The sequence below is a fragment of the Dama dama genome, chromosome 18, assembly GCF_033118175.1.
Source record: "Dama dama isolate Ldn47 chromosome 18, ASM3311817v1, whole genome shotgun sequence".
Lineage (NCBI taxonomy): Eukaryota > Metazoa > Chordata > Mammalia > Artiodactyla > Cervidae > Dama > Dama dama.
Window position 1 is genome coordinate 44,022,200 of NC_083698.1, and position 20,416 is coordinate 44,042,615.

At 38.9% G+C, this 20,416-nt stretch overlaps 2 protein-coding genes across 12 annotated transcripts in view; one reads left to right on the forward strand and one right to left on the reverse strand.

Annotated features, from left to right (window-relative positions):
* SRPK2 (SRSF protein kinase 2) overlaps nt 1-20,416 on the reverse strand; it is a 239,250-nt gene that overhangs the window by 74,951 nt on the left and 143,883 nt on the right. For all 11 annotated transcript variants that reach the window (XM_061165206.1, XM_061165200.1, XM_061165205.1 and 8 more), the window contains one exon: nt 5,578-5,729. In XM_061165206.1, coding sequence (XP_061021189.1) covers nt 5,578-5,729 — 152 coding nt within the window. The remainder of the gene's footprint in view (nt 1-5,577; nt 5,730-20,416) is intronic.
* Nucleotides 11,338-16,781, forward strand: LOC133072696 (V-type proton ATPase subunit e 1-like). The gene is made up of 2 exons (XM_061166267.1): nt 11,338-11,354; nt 16,396-16,781. The coding sequence occupies exons 1-2, from the start codon at nt 11,338-11,340 to the stop codon at nt 16,655-16,657; spliced, it is 279 nt and encodes a 92-aa protein (XP_061022250.1). The 3' UTR covers nt 16,658-16,781.

A 20,416-nucleotide genomic window follows, 5' to 3' on the forward strand; every position in this document is an offset into this window, starting at 1 on the left:
CTGCATAACGAATGTGCCAACTTAATCTAAAAATGATTTAGGAGAGCTACAAAACAGGATCTCTGAGGAAGTCAGTTGGTGCAGGCAGCATGATATATCAAAGCAATGTTCCTTCTTTCACCATTTACTAGTCCTTGGAGTACATGTGTGCTCAGAGTTCTGGGGAAATTTTAGAAGATAATGTATTCAAAGCAGTAATTCCCCTTTCACAGTAAATCAGTAACACAGAGTAAAGTGAAGAGAAGGATCACTTCTTTGCAGTTAGAGCTTTGGAGTTTTAGACAAATGGTAGGTGCTCATGTGAGCCAACTTCAGCTTCAATGTGCAGAAAAAATCACTAAGTGAACCTGTTAAAAATACTTAAGAGTCCGGGTCCTACTCCCAAGGATTCCAACTCAAGATTCAGAGTCCAGCCTAGGAACATTCTGATGCAGGGGGTACAGGTCACACTCTGAAAACCCACATTAGACTAAAATCTCCCCAGAGGAGGAAGTTTTGCACTGACAAGGAAGCTGTGAGTTTAAAAAAAAAAATAAACAAAGTGAGCAAGTATTACACAAGGGCCTCCTGGAACTGTTTACTTATAAGCTGACTCCAAGCCTGACCCCTGTTATCCTCTGAACTTGGAAGTAAAATCCAGAATAAACCGCACAGCCTGCTGCTACAGTTACTGCCCCAGACAACTGACCAGAGGTAACCGATAAAAAACAACGAGAGAAAGAAGCAGTGCTGACCACTCTCTTTGCAAGTCCACAAGTAAGGCAGTTAAGACCATTCAGGCGGCCAGCATTTAAGTACAAATGATAACACACACAAGAGGATGATTGAACAAAAAAGAATTCGTATTTCAGAACAATCCTCTCTCTAGGTATCAGGTAACATGCCCTGATACACAGAAGCATATTTATCTCATTTTATTCCTCATAAAATCATAGGTGATAGATGCCATTACATATTTTATTATATAGACAGATGATATTATAGGACAGATGAAGACACTCAAGCCTAGAACAAAGGGACTTGTCCAAGGATACAGAAATGGAGAGCAACAGGGCCAGGTTTTGACCCAAGTTTTGCAGACACTGAAGTCCATACTCCCCCGGGACTCGTGGGCAGGAGCATGTTAACTGTGAAGAAAGGGAAAGAAGACTCCCAGGCCACAGAAATTGCCAAGCACAATAGAAGGGAGCAATGAATAATGCATTAGTGATATCAGACCTTTAAACAGTGGCTTTTTTGTTAAAACAATGAACATTGCACATGCTCTGAGTAAGGAAACGAGCTTTACCTTGTAAAGAGGCAAAAAAAAAGGTAAAAAGTTAAGATACAAGTTGGTTGGTCATAAATGATTCAGAATTGCAGGAACTTAAAAGCTTACTGCAGCAAAAGGTGGGTGGTGGGATTCCAGGTGACTTTCCACACCATGACCCCCAAAATACCTATAACTCCTATAATGAACAAAAACGTCTTTTGTAAAGAGAGATAAAAGATGTGGTGTGTTTTGTTTCTGTTAATGTTTTATTTTACTTCAGGACTATTAAGAAGTGGCTGGCAGGTCAGAGGTTCTCTAAGAATGAAGATGAAGGAAACAAGTGAAGATGTGAAGTGACAGGAGAGAAGCCACATACACAGACTAAGCAAAACACACCCTTAGACTGTGAAGGGCAGCTCTCTCCTTCCACCTACCTGAACACCTCAGTACACAGCCATTAGGTAGTGCCAAGCAACAAAGGATGTCTAAGAACAAGCTACGTAATAAGGAAACGGCAGACATGTTCAAAATGGCAGTGACAATGACTGGTGACTCTTACATACAAGGAGTTTGAATAAGTAAATATAATGAGGATAATGACGGGCAAGCCTCTTACTGCCAAAGAAAGAAACTACAGATAGGCTAAGGAGAAAAATGAGCTGAATCTCCTGGTATTAAGAGTGGAAATGAGATATAATAAACTCATGGATTTTAATATATCTGTAAATAAAAACAGAAATACAAATCTAAAGGAAGCGTGTGTCTTTAGCTCTGTGCTAAGAGACCGAGAAGCAGGGACACCCAAATAGTTAACAGTCTCATTCTAATGCTCAGATCTTCTTTTCTAAATACTGTTATCTCCAGGGTTCCTTGTGGAGAAAGCTGATTCCAGGCCTAGAAAAATACAAGATGAATACATCTTATTTGAAAATAAGAAAGGGTTTAAGAATGAGAGGGACTTTTCCCATCAAGAGAAGGATAAAGAAGATATGATGTCATACACACACACACACACACACACACACACACAATGGAATACTACACGGCCACTGAAATGAATAGACTTTTGCCATTTGTAGAAACATTCACAGACATGGAAGGCATTATGCTAACTGAAATAAGTCAGAGAGAGAAAGATAAATACTGTAATGATATCACTTACATGAGAAACTTAAAAAACAAACCAGTAAGTTTAAAAAAAAAAAAAAAAAGGAAGCTGGCTCACAGATACAGAGGACAAAGTGATGGTTACAGGCTGGGGGGGGGGGGTGGTGGAGGAAGATACACAGCTGCAGGAGGAGGAGGCACAAATTACTGGATATAAGACAGGTTCAAGGATGTATTGTACAACACAGGGAATATAGCCAGTATTTTGAAATAACTGTAGATAAACTGTAACCTTTAAAATTGTATAAAAATTTTTAATTAAAAATAAAGGTTTACATGAAACTAAAAAACAACAATAAATGAAACAAGTGACACAGCTTTATATGTAGTTTACAGAGTGACTTCTAATACATATTGAGTGAAAACAATAATGTATAGAACAAAAAAGAATGATAGGTACTTTTCAAAAGGACACAGAATCAACCTGAAGGGACTTCTAATGGCCAATTTGAGAAAATCTAAGCATCAAAACAAATAAAGTAACTGACTATAACCCAATGAATAAAAAGAAAACCCATGAGTGAGTACATTTAAGATGCACAAACTGACAGATAAATGGATGGATGGATAGGAGGGAGGGAGAGACAGGACAGAGGAAGCAGCAAGTAAATTTTCTGACAGAAGAATATTACACAGCTTCAAAGTTACTCTCAACAGACTGCTTATTAACTACGAGGGGGTAAAAAGCAATTTTACAATAGAGCTATCTGAACAAGTGGTTGACATCAGTAGTACTGGTATAAATAAAAATCATGTACTATCTGATATGATGCAATGAGAAGAACACTTCTCACAGAACAACACTATTTTGTTATTCCAAACTGAGAAAGTGTATACAAAATAATTGGCCCACATCGTCAAAAACGTTAAAGTCATAAAAGCCAAGAAAAAAACTACAGAACTGTTCCAAATCAAAGGAGGAAGAAAACAAAATATAATGTGATTCTGCAATGGATTGGATTCACATAAACAACACTATTGTGCAACTGGCAAAACCTGAGTGGGGTCTAAGGACTGAACAGAAGTATATCAACATTAACTTCTTGACAGCTGTGTAACGGTTAACACAGGAGATCGTACTTGACTGCAGGCAAAATACACTGAAGTACTCATGGGTGATAAAGCACCATGTTGGTGACTGAAACTCATCCACTTGCAGCGAGAAAGTTATCTATTCTAATGGATGGGGCAGGGTGGGGGGGTGGGGTGGGGCGAGCCACAGTTCTTTTCCCAGACTTTGCCAATCAACTCCATCAGCTCCTTGAAAGTGTTTATCAGTTATCTTAAACAACATGTTATGATCTATACCACAGAAGTTTCTCACAAAAGGTGTGAGGCAAACAGATCTCATTCCAGCAGTGTGGAGCCTAAAGTCCTGCAGAGAACAGTTCTTTCACACCAGCCTGATGCTTTGGCACAATCTAAAGACAGTTGTCCACATCTCCTCTTCATATAACTTCATTTTCAAACCAAGAAATGCAGATTACGAGAGAGAGGAAGGAAAACATCTTCTTTTCCATATTAGAAGGCACAGATCTTTAACTGTGGGGTCATAATCACTAGTCATATAAATGCTACAGATAAATATTTCATTTTCTAAGGAAAACGCTGATTCTATGTGTAGAAATCTACACCTATGGAAGAATCACATTAGACAGGAAGATTCCTTCTTCAAGTTTCATAGCAGAATGATAACTTTCGCTTCCTGATAATTAAAAAGTACACTATTCTTTAACCAACACACAAATGACCTGCAATCACTAGCTAAATTGATGCTATGATACGAGAGAGACAGAGAGGCATTAACACTTCATGGCCTAAACAGTGTGTATTTCCTGCCACCTATCCTTAAGTCATATAGAATCTGATGTACATTTCCCATAATTTGTAGCAAATAAATGTCTTGTTAACTGTTTGGAAGCTAAGAATTCAGACTGTGATAATTCTCTGTTACAGGGAACTAGAGTCCAAGACAGTAAGGTAAGTAACAAAGAGGCGGCAAATGGACTCCCTTTCCTTTCTACTAGATTCTTGGGATCCAGTCTACACAGAGTCTGTGAGGTCTGGATCAAATTATTTTCAATATTCATCATACAATATGCTTGCCTTTTAGCAGCTTAGCTGTATGCTCTTGGTCTTTACAAAACATAAATACAAGAATACTTCACCTGAGTAATTTCTATGCATTCTGTGAAATCACAGCTCAAAACATAATCTACTATGTCACACAATGGCAGAATCCACAAAACAGGTTTTTTGTTGAGTACAATGCCAGGAAAACATCTGTCTCTGTAAACAAATGGGCAGATTTTCTTTCCACAGACAAAATACTATGTAACTCAATGCTATCCAGAAAAAGGAAGAGCTCCTTGATAGTCTTGGCAGCCAGGAAACATATCCAATGTAGTGAACAACACTTAGACTGGCTCCCCCAGCAGGAGTCTGGTGGTGGTAGGTGTTCACTCAGTCAAGTCTGACTCTCTGCGATCCCATGGACTGCAGCACACTCATTTCCTTCACTCTCTCTCAGAGTTTGGCAAACTTATATCCATTGAGTTGGTGATGCTATCGAACCATCTCACCCCTCTGCCATTCCTTTCTCCTTTACTCTCAATCTTTCCCAGCACCAGGGTCTTTTCAAATGAGCCAGCTCTTCACATCAGGTGGCCAAAGTATTGGAGCTTCAGCATCAGTCCTTCCAATAAATATTCAGGGTTGATTTCCTTTAGAATTGACTGGTTGGATCTCCTTGCAGTCCAAAGCACTCTCAAGAGTCTTCCCCAGCACCACTATTCAAAAGCATCAGTTCTTCAGTGCTCAACCTACTTTCTATGTTCTTCTCAGATGGCTTATTTTGCTTTTATATTTAATTATCCTGCTGTATACCATCTTCAATTCTTCCAGCAGATTTAATTTTGAAATTACTCAATATATGTATGTACCTATGTATTTTACTTTCTATCTCTTAATATTTTTCCTTCTGATATCTCTCATATTTTCTGGTATCATTTTATACTAAACAATCTAAATATTTTTTTAACAATATTGACATCAAGAGGCTAATTTAATAAAGATCAAGTAGTCTGCATCATTAACTCCCTTTGTCCTTACCCCCAACAAACCATGGGATGGCCCAGGGGGGAAGGCAAGCACATCACCTTTGCAGTAGTCTGCGGGGTCCTCCTGCTCCTCATCGTCTGACCCCAGAATCTCCTCCTCTGGTTCTGGCGGGGCAGGGTCTGGCAGAGGTGGTGGTGGTGGCGGAGGCGGTGGTGGAGGAACCAAGGGAGCTTTCTGCTGAGGCTCCGGCCTGAAATAAGAGGAAGGAGAATTCCTCTTTACTCAGAAGGAAATCGTGCGTTATGGACACACTTGAGAGTTTCTTAATATGGAAAAAAATATAACTTTTCACACACTAAGAAGAGATGCTGATTAATGTTACTTCATTTTAGGTGAATTCAAGTAAAGTTTCAAATCATAAGAGGGCTACCCTTGGCTATCCTATTAGCCGAGGAGTATTTTTGCAGGCACATTTTCACTCAGAGCTTCAATATTTCTTAAGTCTTCATATATTAATATCATGAATTTTAAGTGAAATAAGACAATCAGCTCCCCATGACACATAACCTTATTAGTTAGAACACATTCCCCAGAGATTAGAAAAAAGAGGACAACAATCCTGGACATTAAAAAAAACACAACAGTTTATTATCCGTCATTTTTAAATCAAAATTCATTTACCCATTGAAACCATAGAAAAGTGGTTAGGATTCTTGGATAACTGATAAAAGCCAACTAATGTTTGCTGTAACTGACACATAGATATTTTCATTAGACAATTCAGTTATCTATCAACCTTACTTATCAAGACAAGAACATTGTTCCAAACTGGAAATTAAACAAAGAAAACATGTGAATGTAGTCTAATACAAATACAATTCATACATCAATGCAAAGTTTCCATGGGTCATTTCTGATTGTCACATAAAAGCTAAATATTTGGTATACTCTTTTACAAAAGATAGAAAAACCTCTAACACTAAAAAGAAGCAAAAACTTTAGAGGTTACAGATGTAAACCTTTCAAATATCTAGAATACCTCAAGAATATATTAAATTTGCTCAAAAATAAAGCATTCGTAATGCAACTCTACAAAATGAAGTTTCCACTTGTAAAATTTAACTGCAATTTCTAGTCCTATCCCAATGGGAAATCTTGAACCTCAAGACTCAACTGGATGCAGAATGTCCCTTGAGTTGCAAGCTACCCTAACAATAGGACCACCATTGCTCTCCCTGAGCTGGCCCTAGCTCTACAGGCATAAAGTGGGGAAGGAACAGATACCAAGTATCAGGGACAATGGGATTTGGCTGTTAAACTGGTCCCCAGAGACAGGTTCAGTGGGACAGGTAGAGAGCCGCTAGTCCTAGTCCGGGGAGCAAGGAGAACTTCACAGGCACCAATGTGGTGGATAACAACCATTCTTTTGGAGGGAGTGGGGCTGCCCAGGACTGACGCCCCCTTTCTAAAAGCACCTTTTAGAACACTGTTACTCCTTGCACAATTAAAGTGAAAGTGAAGTCGCTCAGTTGTGTCCGACTCTTTGCGACCCCATGGACTGTAGCCCACCAGGCTCCTCTGTCCATGGGATTCTCCAGGCAAGAATACTGGAGTGGGTAGCCTTTCCCTTCTCCAGGGAATCTTCCCTGGCCCAGGGATCAAACCCAGGTCTCCCGCAATGCAGGTAGGCGCTTTAACCTCTGAGCCACCAGGGAAGGCTGGCTCTAAATCCTCTCTCTCCACCGTGGTTCAGCCTAGGGCGTAGAGCCCTGGAAACCTGCTTGAGAAGGTCAGCCATCATAGGGTGCAAGCTCATTCCAGCTGATAGCAAGAGGCAGAGCCAGAGGAGCTGCCCCCTTTTAAGCTGAAACTCTAAATTCTTGCCAAATCTAAGATAGGCCCCAAACAGCCTTTATTTCGTTGCCTTCAACCTGAGGTAGTTATAGCTCATATGTGGTTTGTCACCAAAAACTCAAAAGTGCCACAGCAAATGAAGAAAGGCAACAGAAACACCAGCAGTCATAAGGATGGGGTGGGGATCACACCCCACAGTAACATTAAAGGCCAACAATGGCAAGTGTGATTACCTCTGAAAGGACAACTAAGGAACATTTATAATCTGACAATGACTAGCACTGACTTCTACTTGCTAGAATTTATGAAGACTCAAAGTTATAGCTCCCTGGGTAACAGACATTAGGACAATGATGGTGATAACATTCTGGGTTAGCTGTGCCTCATGATGGAACACTGAAAGGAAGTCATCACAACCAAACACCTACATCTCTGACAGAACACCCAAAAAAAAAAACCCCAGGAGACCTTATGGAAGTGCAATCATCCTTCTGGCAGCTTTGCAACTGCTTATTTTCTTTTCCAACAGACACGACTTTCTTTAGTGAAAGTAAAATGGTTCCAGGGAAAAGAGGTCTGAGGAAGGGGAGATAGGAGAGGAACTTCACCAGTTTCACCACTTCCCAAAGAGAAGAGGTTGGAGAAAAGGAGGCATGGATGGAATCTATCTGACAAACTGGCTCAATCAGAAATACCTTACAAGTTGACTGCTTCTTCCTTAGAAATTTTATATGAAAGAAAAAAGAGATTCTCTAAATTTAAAAAACAAAAACAAAGAAAAAACAACACCACATGTTACCTGTGGAGACTATGTAACTATTAGTAAAACTGAAGGATCTTGTTTCACTGATGCAGGGTACTGCTATGCTCAACACCACTGAAACTTGGGCCAGATGGCTCACTGTTGTGGGTGCTGCTTCATACTCTGTGGGATGCTATCAGCCTGCTCTCAAGCCACTGCACGCCAGTAGTGATCATCAAAACACATCAAGATGAAGCTATCCTAAATGTCCATCAACAGAGGAATGTGGTACATACATACAGTGAAATATTACTCAGCCAAAAAAAAAGGAATGAAATAATGCCATTTGCAGCAACATGGATAGACCTAGAGATTTTCATACTGAGTGAAGTCAGTCAGACAGAGAAAGACAAATATCATGATACCACTTATACGTGAAATCTAAAAAACGGGTATAAATCAAAGTATTTACAAAACAGAAGTAGAGTCATGAACATAGAAAACAAACTTACAGTTAGCAGGGGATGTGGGGAGGGTGGAGATAAACTGGGAGATTGGGGCTGACATACACACACACACCACTACATATAAAATAAGTAACTAACAAGAACCTGCTCTATAGCACAGGAAACTCTACTCAATATTCTGCAATGTCCTACACAGGAAAAGAAACTAAAAAAAGAAAAGGGTGGATTTATGTATAGCTGATTCACTTTGCTGTAAACCTAAAGCTAACACAACATTGTAAATTAACTGTGTTCCAATAAAAATTTTTTTAAATCATCAAAAAAACATGTCCAGACATTGACAAATCCAAGGATGCAGGGGCAAAATGAGGCCCATGTGAGCACCTCTCATCAGGAGTATGTGTTATACACAGCTGTACTGCAATGGAGTACATTGTATCTGTGATATGGGAGGAAAGATTCTAATTTTCACAGGCCCATTTCATCTAGTTTGAGAGGCTTAGGTATCTTTATCATAATTTATGTCTCAATTATTCATGACCCATTTGGTGAGCTGCCATATCACTTAACAAAATTCTCAGACCCTCTGGTCTCAGGGAGGGTCATATTGAACAGCAGGCAGATAGTTACCCAAAAGCCAGTCCTATCAAGTTAAAGGGATGAGTCAGGGTACCTTGAAACACAGAGGAAGTTGAGTAATGTTCGTGTAATATCTTGACCAGCTATCATATCAAAACATCTAGAACTGTGTGGTCTTCTGGCCCCATGTGGGTGCTGAACACTCAAAATGTGCCTTGTCCTAACTGAGACGTGCTCTAAATGTAAAATGCATACTGAATATCCAAGATTTAGTACAAAAAGTGAAATACTTGAATAATTTTATACTTATTACATGTTAAAATAATGTTTAAAACATAAATTATTAAAATGAAATTCAGCTACTTTTTACTTTTTTAATGTGGCTTCTAGAACTCTTTAAATTACAAATGAGGCCCACATTGCTACTAGATGGTACTAGTCTAGACCCTCAGATTCAACAGCAGCAGAGGAGTTGCTTGGCAGTGGTCACGCCAGTGAATATTTCTTTATAAGGTGTCTCCCAGTAATCTGCTTCACACTAATAATCACCAATTCTCAAATTACCCAGTTCATCATAGTAAGGTCAATATACTGTAATTGCCAAATGTTACAGCCCAATCACTGACTGCTTTTCATCCCATCCAGCCTTGTTACTGCCTACCACACAGGAAAAGCATAACAATTTGTCTCAGGGCAACTGTACAGAAGAGAGAATGATGCCACATTGTTCTTAAGGCCGACTTCTTCAGAGTGGTCTCTGGTGGTTTCCACCACACTTAAAAGCTTGGTTAAAATCTCAACTGTTAAAAAAAAAAAATCAAGAGATGATCTCATCAAGTGCATAATCACGAAATACATCAAGTGACATTAAAAAAAATTTCATTAATCCTACTGACAACCATCAAGACATTATTTCAAAAAACAAACTGAAAAAATTATTCAGAATTACTAGGGAAGTTCCCTGGCAGTCCAGTGGTTAGGACTCAGCACTTTCAGTGCTGTGCCCTGGGTTCAATTCCTGGTTGGGGAACTAAGACTCTGCAATCCATGCGGTGGCCAAAAATTATTAGCAGCATGTCAGATGCAGTGGGGGAGGGGTAGGACAGGACATTAATATTTTCAACATCAGTGCCAACAAAACTAAACGGTGAAAAAATACTCTTCAATAAATGGTCCTGGGACAAATGACTATCTGTATATAAAAACAAACAAACAAACCACACATAAACACATAATATTAACTCAAAATGAATAACTTGTGGGGAAAAAATGGGTAAATCTCAACCACCTAAGGCTAGGCAATGTTTCTTAGACATGATACTAAAAGCATAAGCAATTTTAAAAAGATAAATTTAAAAATTAAGGAAAAGAAACAGAACAGATAAATCTCCAAAGGAGATATACAAATGACCAATAAGCGCATGAAAATGTGCTCTACATCATTAGTTATTTGAGAAAGTGAATTCAAAACTACAATGAGATAATATAATACTTCACATCCTACTGGAAGCTTATGATAATAATAAAAAAAAACACAGTAACAAGTACTGCCAAGAATGAAGAAACTGAAGCCCTCGTACATTGCAGCAGGAGTGTAATACAGCACTAGTTGTCTTGGAATATCTGATAGTTCTGAAGAAGGCTGAATTTAGAGTTTCCATGAGAGAAGTGAATGTTGCTCAGCCATGCCTGACTCTTTGCGACGCCTTGGACTATATAGCTCACCAGGCTCCTCTGACCATGGGACTTCCCAGGAAGAATACTGAAGTGGGTAGCCATTCCCTTTTCCAGAGATCTTCCCAAGCCAGGGATAGAACTCAGGTCTTCTGCATTGCAGGCAGATTCTTTACCTTTTGAGCCACAAGGGAAGCCCATTAAAACCCAACAATCCCACTCACAGGTATATACTCAAGAGGAATGAAAACATTTGACCCCACAAAATCTTGTAAAAATGTTCACAGCAGTGTTATTCATAATAGACAAAAAGCGGCAATAACCAAAATGTGCATCGACTGACAGATGAATAAATAAAACTGTATATCCTTAAAATGTAATATTGTTCACAGCAATAGAAAGAAATGAAGTGCTGATAAATACATGCTACAACATGGATGCCCCTTGACAACATTATACTAAATGAAAAACTGACAAATTTATAGAGACAGAGTGAATTAGTGGTTGCTTAGGGTTGGGAGCAAGGGAAAGAGAGAAGAGAAATGGAGACTGTTAACAGGTATGAGGGCTTCTTTAGGAGGCAGGAAAATGTTCTAATGTGGTGATGGTTACACAACCATGTGAATATACTAAAAAATGTTAAACTGCATACTTCAAGTGTCTAAGATATATGGTATGTGAATTATACCTCAAAAAGCTGGTTTTTAAAAAGCAGAAGCCTATAAAACTATATAATGCCTTTTAATATCCACTTTATACTTTAATAAAGCATATGCTTCCAAGAAAAATCAGAAATATCTACATTTAAATTTAAGCAATCTATATGCAAGGTCTCTTTTACAACTGCCCAGTACATTTACAGTGAAAAGTAACATGTGGTTCTGTAAAAAATAGGCTGAGAGTCTATCTATTTAATAATAGTCTGAAGTTTACATAAGGCACACGTTATTTTTGCTTGCTTAGTTGCTCAGTCATGTCCTAATCTTTGTAACCCTTTGGACTGTAGCCTGCCAGGCTCCTCTATCCATAGGATTTTTCAGACAAGAATACTGGAGTGGGTTGCCACTTTCTCCTCCAGGGGATCTTTCCAACCCAGGGATCAAACTCACATCTCCTGTGTCTCCTGCACTGCAGGCGGATTCTTTACCCACTGAGCCATTGGGGAAGCCCTAGTAATTTAAGAATGTACCAATTCAGAGACTTCAGAATAAAAAATTAAAAAGAAAAGTCCCAACTAGTCATTCATACTTTTCACAAAGAACTACTTTGCCTTACATACAATATACATACTACTTTGCCTTACATATAATATAACTAAATATTCTAATCATTATTCCAAACAGGGCTATTGTAAAAATAGCTTAAAAAACCCACAAAATATTTTCCTTTAAATATTACATTAGAGTACACAGATACATACATAAATACATAGAATACTAAGATTATCATCTACACCATATTATATTTTTCATGTACATTTGCTCTATCAGAGAAAGGAGGAAAACACTGAACCACCCTAGCAATGCATGCATCATCTGCTCTATATTGCTAAGGCAACCAGATAGGAGTTCCGATTTCCTTCCAGCTGCTATTTCTTTTCTATTCCAGCAGAAAAAAGGACAAGTAAACTTCACATTTGGCAGAAAAATAAGTACTTTCCTTTGTTATTAGCTTAAAAACTGACACAGTTTTAGAAATTAATTCATTTAATTGTTAACCAAAACATAAAAAAGAAATTCCAAACCAATTTCTTCAGGTATTATTCTAGGGACATTCACATAAAGTCAAATTTCTTTCTCTTTCTTATGTTGACCACCCGGATCTAAAACTCACTCTTCTTTCCACCCTCCTTACTCTCCCTCTTTTGGTGGTTACTCTCAGCCTGAGAAACATGAAATCTGGCATTTCTACTTAAGGATAGAATCAATCAATATATACTCTCTCTCAAAATAGCTTATCTTAAAAGGCTAGCTGCTGTAGCAGTGGGTAAAGACACACAGCTAGGGGGGGAAAAGCCACAATGATGTCATGTATTCCTCTCCAATGAAAAGAGAATTTCTAATCTTTCTGTAAATTAAATCTAAACGTGAAGTGTCTGTGGCGGTAGGTAGAATTCTAAAACGAGCTCCAAAGCTCCTCACTCTGTAATTCCCCTTTCCTCTGGGTAGCCCTTGAATATGATACCACTCTTTCAATTATGTTATATGGCAAAAGGACAGCTACACTGGGTGGACCTGACCTAATCAAATGAACCTTTTTAAAGGAGAGTGAGTTCTCTGGTCACAGATGCTGTCAGAGACGTGCTTGAGCTAGCCTGGAAAAGAGCAAATGTGTCATAAACTGCCCATTAGGGCCACACTGGAAGAAACTGCCAGTGGCCTCTAGGAGTGAGAGTGGTCCCCAGCCAACAGCCAGAAGGATAACAAGGACTTCAGTGCAAAGAAATGAGTTCTGCCAATACCAGACACCTTAAAAGAGGGCTCGAATCCCCAAATGAGGACAGCAGCCTGGGCCAACAGCATGGTTTCAGTCCAGGGTGCAGCCCTAACTTGTGACTTACAGAACTGTGAGCTAATAAACAGCTATTGTTTCAAGCTGCTAAGAATGTGGTGATTTGTTATGCAGCAATAGAAAATGAACAGAGCTGCCAAGTAAGAGAGTAGTTGACTTTAAATTATCAGATTTTGGCCTCAACAGTGAGAAATGGGTTGGGTTTGTTTTTTTAGGTAACTGAAATGATCAGAAGAATTAAGAACTGAGAACTAGTTCTCCTTGGGGAACAGGAACAATAAAAAAAAAAAAAAAACTTTATTTTCCCAATTCTAACAGAAACAATCAAGTCAGACACTTTAGATGATTTTATATCCAAGGCTATGCTGTCTTCTAGAACACATAACACAGTTAGTGAAGATGTTAATCAGACCTGCTTTCAAAGTAAACTACACCTTAGACAACAAATGGGTTGAACGTTTGACCACCTGACAACATATGTATGGCAGAGCTATATACTTCTTATCCACTTTATTAAAATCTTATACAAAAGTTGTGGGGCCTGGCAGAACATGTTATTACTACCGAAGTAGAGAAAGAGAAAACTTTAAACCAGAGTCCAAAAAGCATGTAAAAATGGCATCCACTGATTCCACAAGTACTCAGACAAGCATACAGCATGTATCAGGATGTGCACCGGGGTGCAAAGGAGCCCAGCATTGAGGGAATGCGTGGTCTAGCAAGAGGGAAAGAAGTTCCTGTAAACATGAATATGGGAACATAATTAGCTCCTCTGAGTGTTGTTATGGAAGGCAAAGTGGCAGAGGGCTGAGCCACAAACATCTACATGTTGGGGGTGATTTTAGATATAGACCAGAATGAGGCACAGAGGGTGGAAGAGGGTGGCCACGGCCCAGGAAACAGGGTGATCAGAGGCACAAAGTCCTGAAATAGCCTAGTGTGAGTGGAGATAGGCAAGAGGTTCAGCATCAGCCAGCTGACAAGAGAAAAAAATTTACAGTTCTAAGGAATGTGGGCTTTATCCTGAAGATAAGTAGGAGCCACTGAAATACAATTTCAGAACCAGAGAGTTGCTCTCTGCAAATATATGGAATTGGTATACAGAATGGATACAAAGGATAAAAGACAGAAGGAGGAAAACTAGTGAGGTGTCCAAGGAGTTGATGATGAAAACCTGAATTCAGAACTCAGTAATTAACTGGAAGTGAGTGTCTGTCTCCTAGGTCGCTCACAGTAAGACAGTATCACCATTCATTTGGATGGAGAACCGAGCAGCAGGAGGAGGAGGAAGGGTTTTCAGTGCAAGTTTACTTCTGATTCAGCTCATCAGAGTTTGAGGCGCATGTGAGATGTCTAGCACTGGAGAAATACAGCGGACTGTTTGGTGTGAACAGCTGAAGACAAAGGTTTGGGCTGCAAACAGAATCAGAGGTCACGAGAAAGTAGCTGGTGTGTACGTGCCCAGTGGCGTCCGACTTTTTGCAACCCCATGGGCTATGGCCCACCACGTTCCTCTGTCCACGGGATTTCCTAGGCAAGAATACTGGAGTAGGTTGCCACTTCCTTCTCCAGGGGATCTTCCTGACCCAGGGATCGAACCTACATCTCCTGCATAGGCAGGTAGATTCTTTACCACTAAGCCACCTCAGAAGCCCAAGCAGTTGGTAGCTAAAGCCTTTCCAAGCATGTGTGAGTGCCAGGAAGAACTGAGAAATTAAAGAGCCAAGAGCAGAGCCTTAGTTGAGAGCTAACATACAAGGTTAGTCAAACCACCAACAGATTCTAGCCCTCTCTGCTTCCTGATCTTCAGTCAGTGACCCATAGCATAATCACTGAGATCAATTAATAAATTTAAAAACAGATTCTAGAGAATATACAGGTTTTACCTTGTATAAGTATACTTTTTATATCAAGATGAGATACACATATAAAAACTAGCAAACTAAGGACCCACATGTTTCTATGTAAATCTGTTTGTAGGCAATCTGAAGCCAGCTGGCTATAGGGTAAACTGCAACTACCACTCCCCCTCCCCCCCAAAAAAAAACCTTGTTTACCGAGACCCATATATTGATGAAACTTAACTAGAACCACTAATGATTGCCTCATGCTACACAGGAAATAATGCAAGATGTCCCACTTTGGACATGGCTCTTGCACACCTCTGCAAGGTTGCTTTTTTTTCTTTTTGGTAAGGGGTTTTGGGTCATGTATTTTATTTATTTATTAATTTTGGCTGCACTGGGTCTTCACCGCTCTACTTGGGTTTTCTCCGGTTGCTGCACTGGGGTTTCTCATCGCGGTGGCCTCTCTCGTGAAGCACAGGCTCTAGGTACACGGGGCTCAGCAGTAGTGGCCCACGCATAGGCTTAGCTGCTTCATGACATGTGGGGTCTTCCCAGACCAGGGATCAAACCCATGTCCCCAGTACTGGTAGCCGGATTCCTAACCACTGGATCACCAGGGAAGTCCCTTTTGCAAGCTTTAAATCTAAAAGCAACTACAATTATATGACACAATAGCCACTAGCCAAATTAAGCAGAATTAAAATTTAAGCCTCGGTTCTTCAGTCACTCTACCCTCAGTTTAAGTGTTCAACAGTTACACACACAGTTAGTGGCTACAGTACTGAACAGTGCAGATGATAGAACATTTCCATCATCTCAGAAAGTTCTACTGGACAGGCTGCTTTAGGCAATACTTTAGCAACATGAACTTCCTCTAGCATATCATTATTTTTAATAAGTTAAAAAGAAAAAAAAACTGAAAAGCGTTTGGAACAATTTTTTTATATAGTCGACTCCTGAAAGTTTTAGCTGTAAAATTATAAACAAGGAGGGCATATTCATTTTTGATGATTTCAATATTTTGGAGTATGCTTTAGCTCAGCACACTTCCTTATTGGAATTCACCGAATACAGTGACAATGTCTACAAATAGCAATGTCTGGGGACCTAAGTGTCCATCAAGGGGAGATCTGTTAATAACTTGATGATAGATTATGGCACATGCAGACAATACAAAGAATGAGGCAAATAAAGAAAATTTCATTCACAATAGTATAAAAAAAAAAATAACATCAAATAAAGAGCTCTGGCAGCAATCATAGCAGATACCAGGCTCACGGTGCCTCTCAATGTGATCAATGAATTCTGTGGCTTCATCAGCTTCCTGATGTCCTGGTTCCACCTGAACAGTCCCAGCTGGGGAATTATCATCACCATTTTGGTGACCTGTTTGGTTTGCTGCTATCTATTTTGGCTGGTTACAATTCTGGCCCAACTCAACCCTCTCTTTGGAGCACAACTGAAAAATGGAACCATATGGTACCTCAAGCATTATCGCCCTTGAGAAAGAAGACCTGCTCACCAGTCATTGAGATCACAATCAGAACTCGTCTACATTCAAAAGCGCCTTCATACTCAGACCACTTTCCTTGACTCGATCATTTTAGCCATCAGCAGCCTTGAAAAGGTTCCCACCACATTTGAGAGTCTTATTCTACAATGCAGCATTTTTTCCTGTCACCTTTCTTACACTTTGATAAAAGATGTGCCTACTTACCTAAACTGTGCTGCCTCCATAAAATGTTTATATACTCTTTTGAAATACAAAGTGCTATCCCTCTGAAAAATAGCCAACAATACTCTCTCCTTGGAATCTGTGGATTTGAAGATGGCTACTGCCAGCTCATAACATGGGAATCAGAGAAATGTTTAAAAATTATTACAAGACAATAAAACTTCAGTGGGACAGCCAGTAGAAGAACATGTTCAGAGGGAAAATCTGTTTCACCAGAATTATACCAAAGTATGTTTTCAAGATGAATTTATTTCTGCCATCTTTTAGATTAAATTATTTTTTTTCTGCTTTCTATGGGGGAAAAAAATACAGTTGACCCTTGAATAATTAGAGAGGGCTGGGGCAAGACTGAAAATCCAAATATTACTTATAGCTGGCCCTCCGTATATATGGGTACTACTGTAAAAAAAAATAAAATAAAAAAAAATCCACTTGTATTGACCCAAGTAGTTCAAACCTGTGTTAAGGGTCAACTGTACATAGGAATAAATTTAACAAAAGAAGTGCAAAACATACACTATGAAAACTAAAAAATACTACTGAAAGAAATTAAAGATCTAAACAAACAGATCTTGGGCTTCCCTAGTGGCTCAGTCAGTAAAGAATATGCCTACAATGCAGGACACCTGGGTACAGTTCCCTGGGTCAGGAAAATCCCCTGGAGAAGGAAATGGCAACCCCCTCCAGTATTCTTGCCTGGAAAATTCCATGAAGAGAGGAGCCTGACGGGCTACAGTCCATGGGGTCCCAAGAGTCAGACACGACTTCGCAACTAAACCACCACCATCAAATAAATAGAACAAAATCCCTTGTTAATGGATTGAAGACTTAATACTGTTAAGATGACAATATGCCCCAAACTGACTTACAAATTCAACCCAATGCCTATCAAAATACCAGCTGGCTTCTTTGCAGGAATTGACAAGCCATTCCTAAAATTCATATGGAAATGCAACAACCTAGAAGAGCCAAAACAATATTGAAAAATGTTTCCTGATTTCAAAACTTACAAAAAAGGTACAGTAATCAACTCTGTGGAATTGACAGTTCGGAAATAAACCCTCAGATTACAGTCAAATGATTTCTCAACAAAGGTGCCAAGAGCATTCAATAAGGAAAGAATAGTATTTTTTTAAACAAATGGTCATGAGACAAATGAATATCCACATGCAAAAGAATAAAGTTGGACTCCTAACACACGATAAAAAAAAAAAAAATTAACTCATAGTTGATCACAGATCCAGATATTAAAAGCTAAAACTATTTAAAACTCATAGAAGAGATGTTCATCATTAGCCATCAGAAAAACAAAAATCAAAACCACAGTGATGCCACAACTAAGAGTTCACATGCTGTAAATAAACACCCCTCATACCGCAACAAAGATCAAAGATCCAGAGTGTCACAACTAAGACCTGGCACAGCCAAATATACAGACCACAATGAAATATGAGTTCACACCTACTAGGACGGCAACAATCAAAAAGACAGTAACAAGTGATGGCAAGAATACGCAAAAATTAGAATCCTCACAGACTGTTAATAAGGAAAATGATACAGTCATTTTGAAAAACTAGAGGCAGTTTCTCAAAAGGTTAAACACAGTTACCATATGACCCAGCAATACTATTCTCAAGTATATACATAAGAGAGGCTAAAATGTACTTTAAAAGGAAAACCTGCACATAAATGTTGTTAGCCTCATTATTTAAAAGTGAAAAGCAGAAACAATCTAACATCTATTAACTGATGAATGAATAAATACAACAAAGTAGTAATGTAATAGAATATTACTCAGCAATAAAAAGTAGTGGAAGTACTGATAGATGATACAACATGGATGATCTTTGAAAAGATTATGGTAAATGAAAGAAACCAGTCATAAAAGATTATATTGCATGATCCCATTTATATGTAATCCCTAGGAGAGAGAGAAAGTAGGTTAGTAGCTGCTTATGGTTGAGGGGATTTGAAGAAATGGAAGTAACTACTCAAGTATACAGAATTACCCTTGAGGATGATGAAAATGTTCTAAAATGAGGTGGCTGGTGACGGTTACACAATTCTGTATGTAGACTAAAAAAGTTGCATGCAAAAAAAAAAGAGGCTTTCCTCTATGTTCTAATATGGAAGATATGCCACTGATGAATACAAAGGTACAGCGCATTTGTGTATGGCATGTAACATTTGTTTTACAGATACAAAGCATGCACCTCATGTTAACAGACTATTTCTGGTAGGAGCAACAACAAAATGACAATAATGGCTCTCTCCAGGAAAAGGAACTCAATGACTGATGGTCAGGGAGAAGAATTAACTTTTCAAATATTCCTTAAACTCCTTTGATACCTTTTCAACTGGGTATCATGCACATGCGTACCGAAATAAACTATTAATTTATAAAGACGAGAAAGAGGGTGCTGGGAAAGTGGTTCCAATCTCTGGCCCCAAAACCACTCCAGCCCTCCGCAATCCGTGCCGCCTCAGGAGAATTTACTAAAGAACAACAAAGTGAACTGTCTAGGGCTGGAGAACAAGGATAAAAGTCCAAGTCCAAACAACACACAGTTTTCTGGTAGAAATACACCATGAACAACACACAGTTTTCTGGTAGAAAGCCTGTGCGTTAGGTGTGAAAACCAGTTCCATCACTTAAAAATCCATAAGAACTCAAGTCAGTGACTACACTTCCCTGAGCCTCTAATGAAAGTCAGAGGTTTAAGATAATTAAAAGGGATGATACATAAATTCTTTGGTATGGTAACTGTGCATGTAGTAGGCAGTCAATGAAGGCTAATCCTCATGTCCAGTTCCCATCCTTCTGGTGTGTGGATACCATGAACTAGTTTCCTCAGAGCTCCAGTTATGACTAATAAGGAAGTATACCCTGATATATCATGCATGATATTGTGACCAGATCTCTCTGGCCCTCTGCTCATCTGTGACTATCCTAATGCAAAGGTCAGCATCAGTCTACCTCTTAACCTGTTTCTAAACTCATGTTTTATAATCATGACTGGTTATGAGATTTAAGGATGTTTCAGAAGGATCCCTTGTTAATTATCATATATTTCTACACGGCAAAATGGCAAAATGAGTTGTACTGCTGCTACAAACACATCTAGATTAAAAAAAAAAAGTCTAACATGGATTTTTCAAGTTTAACAACTAAGCAAACTGCATACTAACATTCTCCAGTAACACATGACTTGTTCTACCCAGGATTTTTTTGACAAATACAAACTTAAGCCCAGCCCTCAAAGACTGTCTTGTAACCTAGTTTTAATGGACTACACAACAGAAATGTTCTCATCTTAAAGTTGCTTCCCCTAAAGGGAAAACAATTTACAATGGCTGACTGAGAATTTTGCAATATTCTGCCTCTCTGAAACTTCATAATTTCAGTCATCCACATTCTTAAATTTTAGATAAATGGCTTTATTTTTTAAGACTGTTGTTTCGATTAGCATTAATGCCAACCTTACTACAGGAATTGTGTATACAGTTCTTCAGAGATGTTGAAGCACA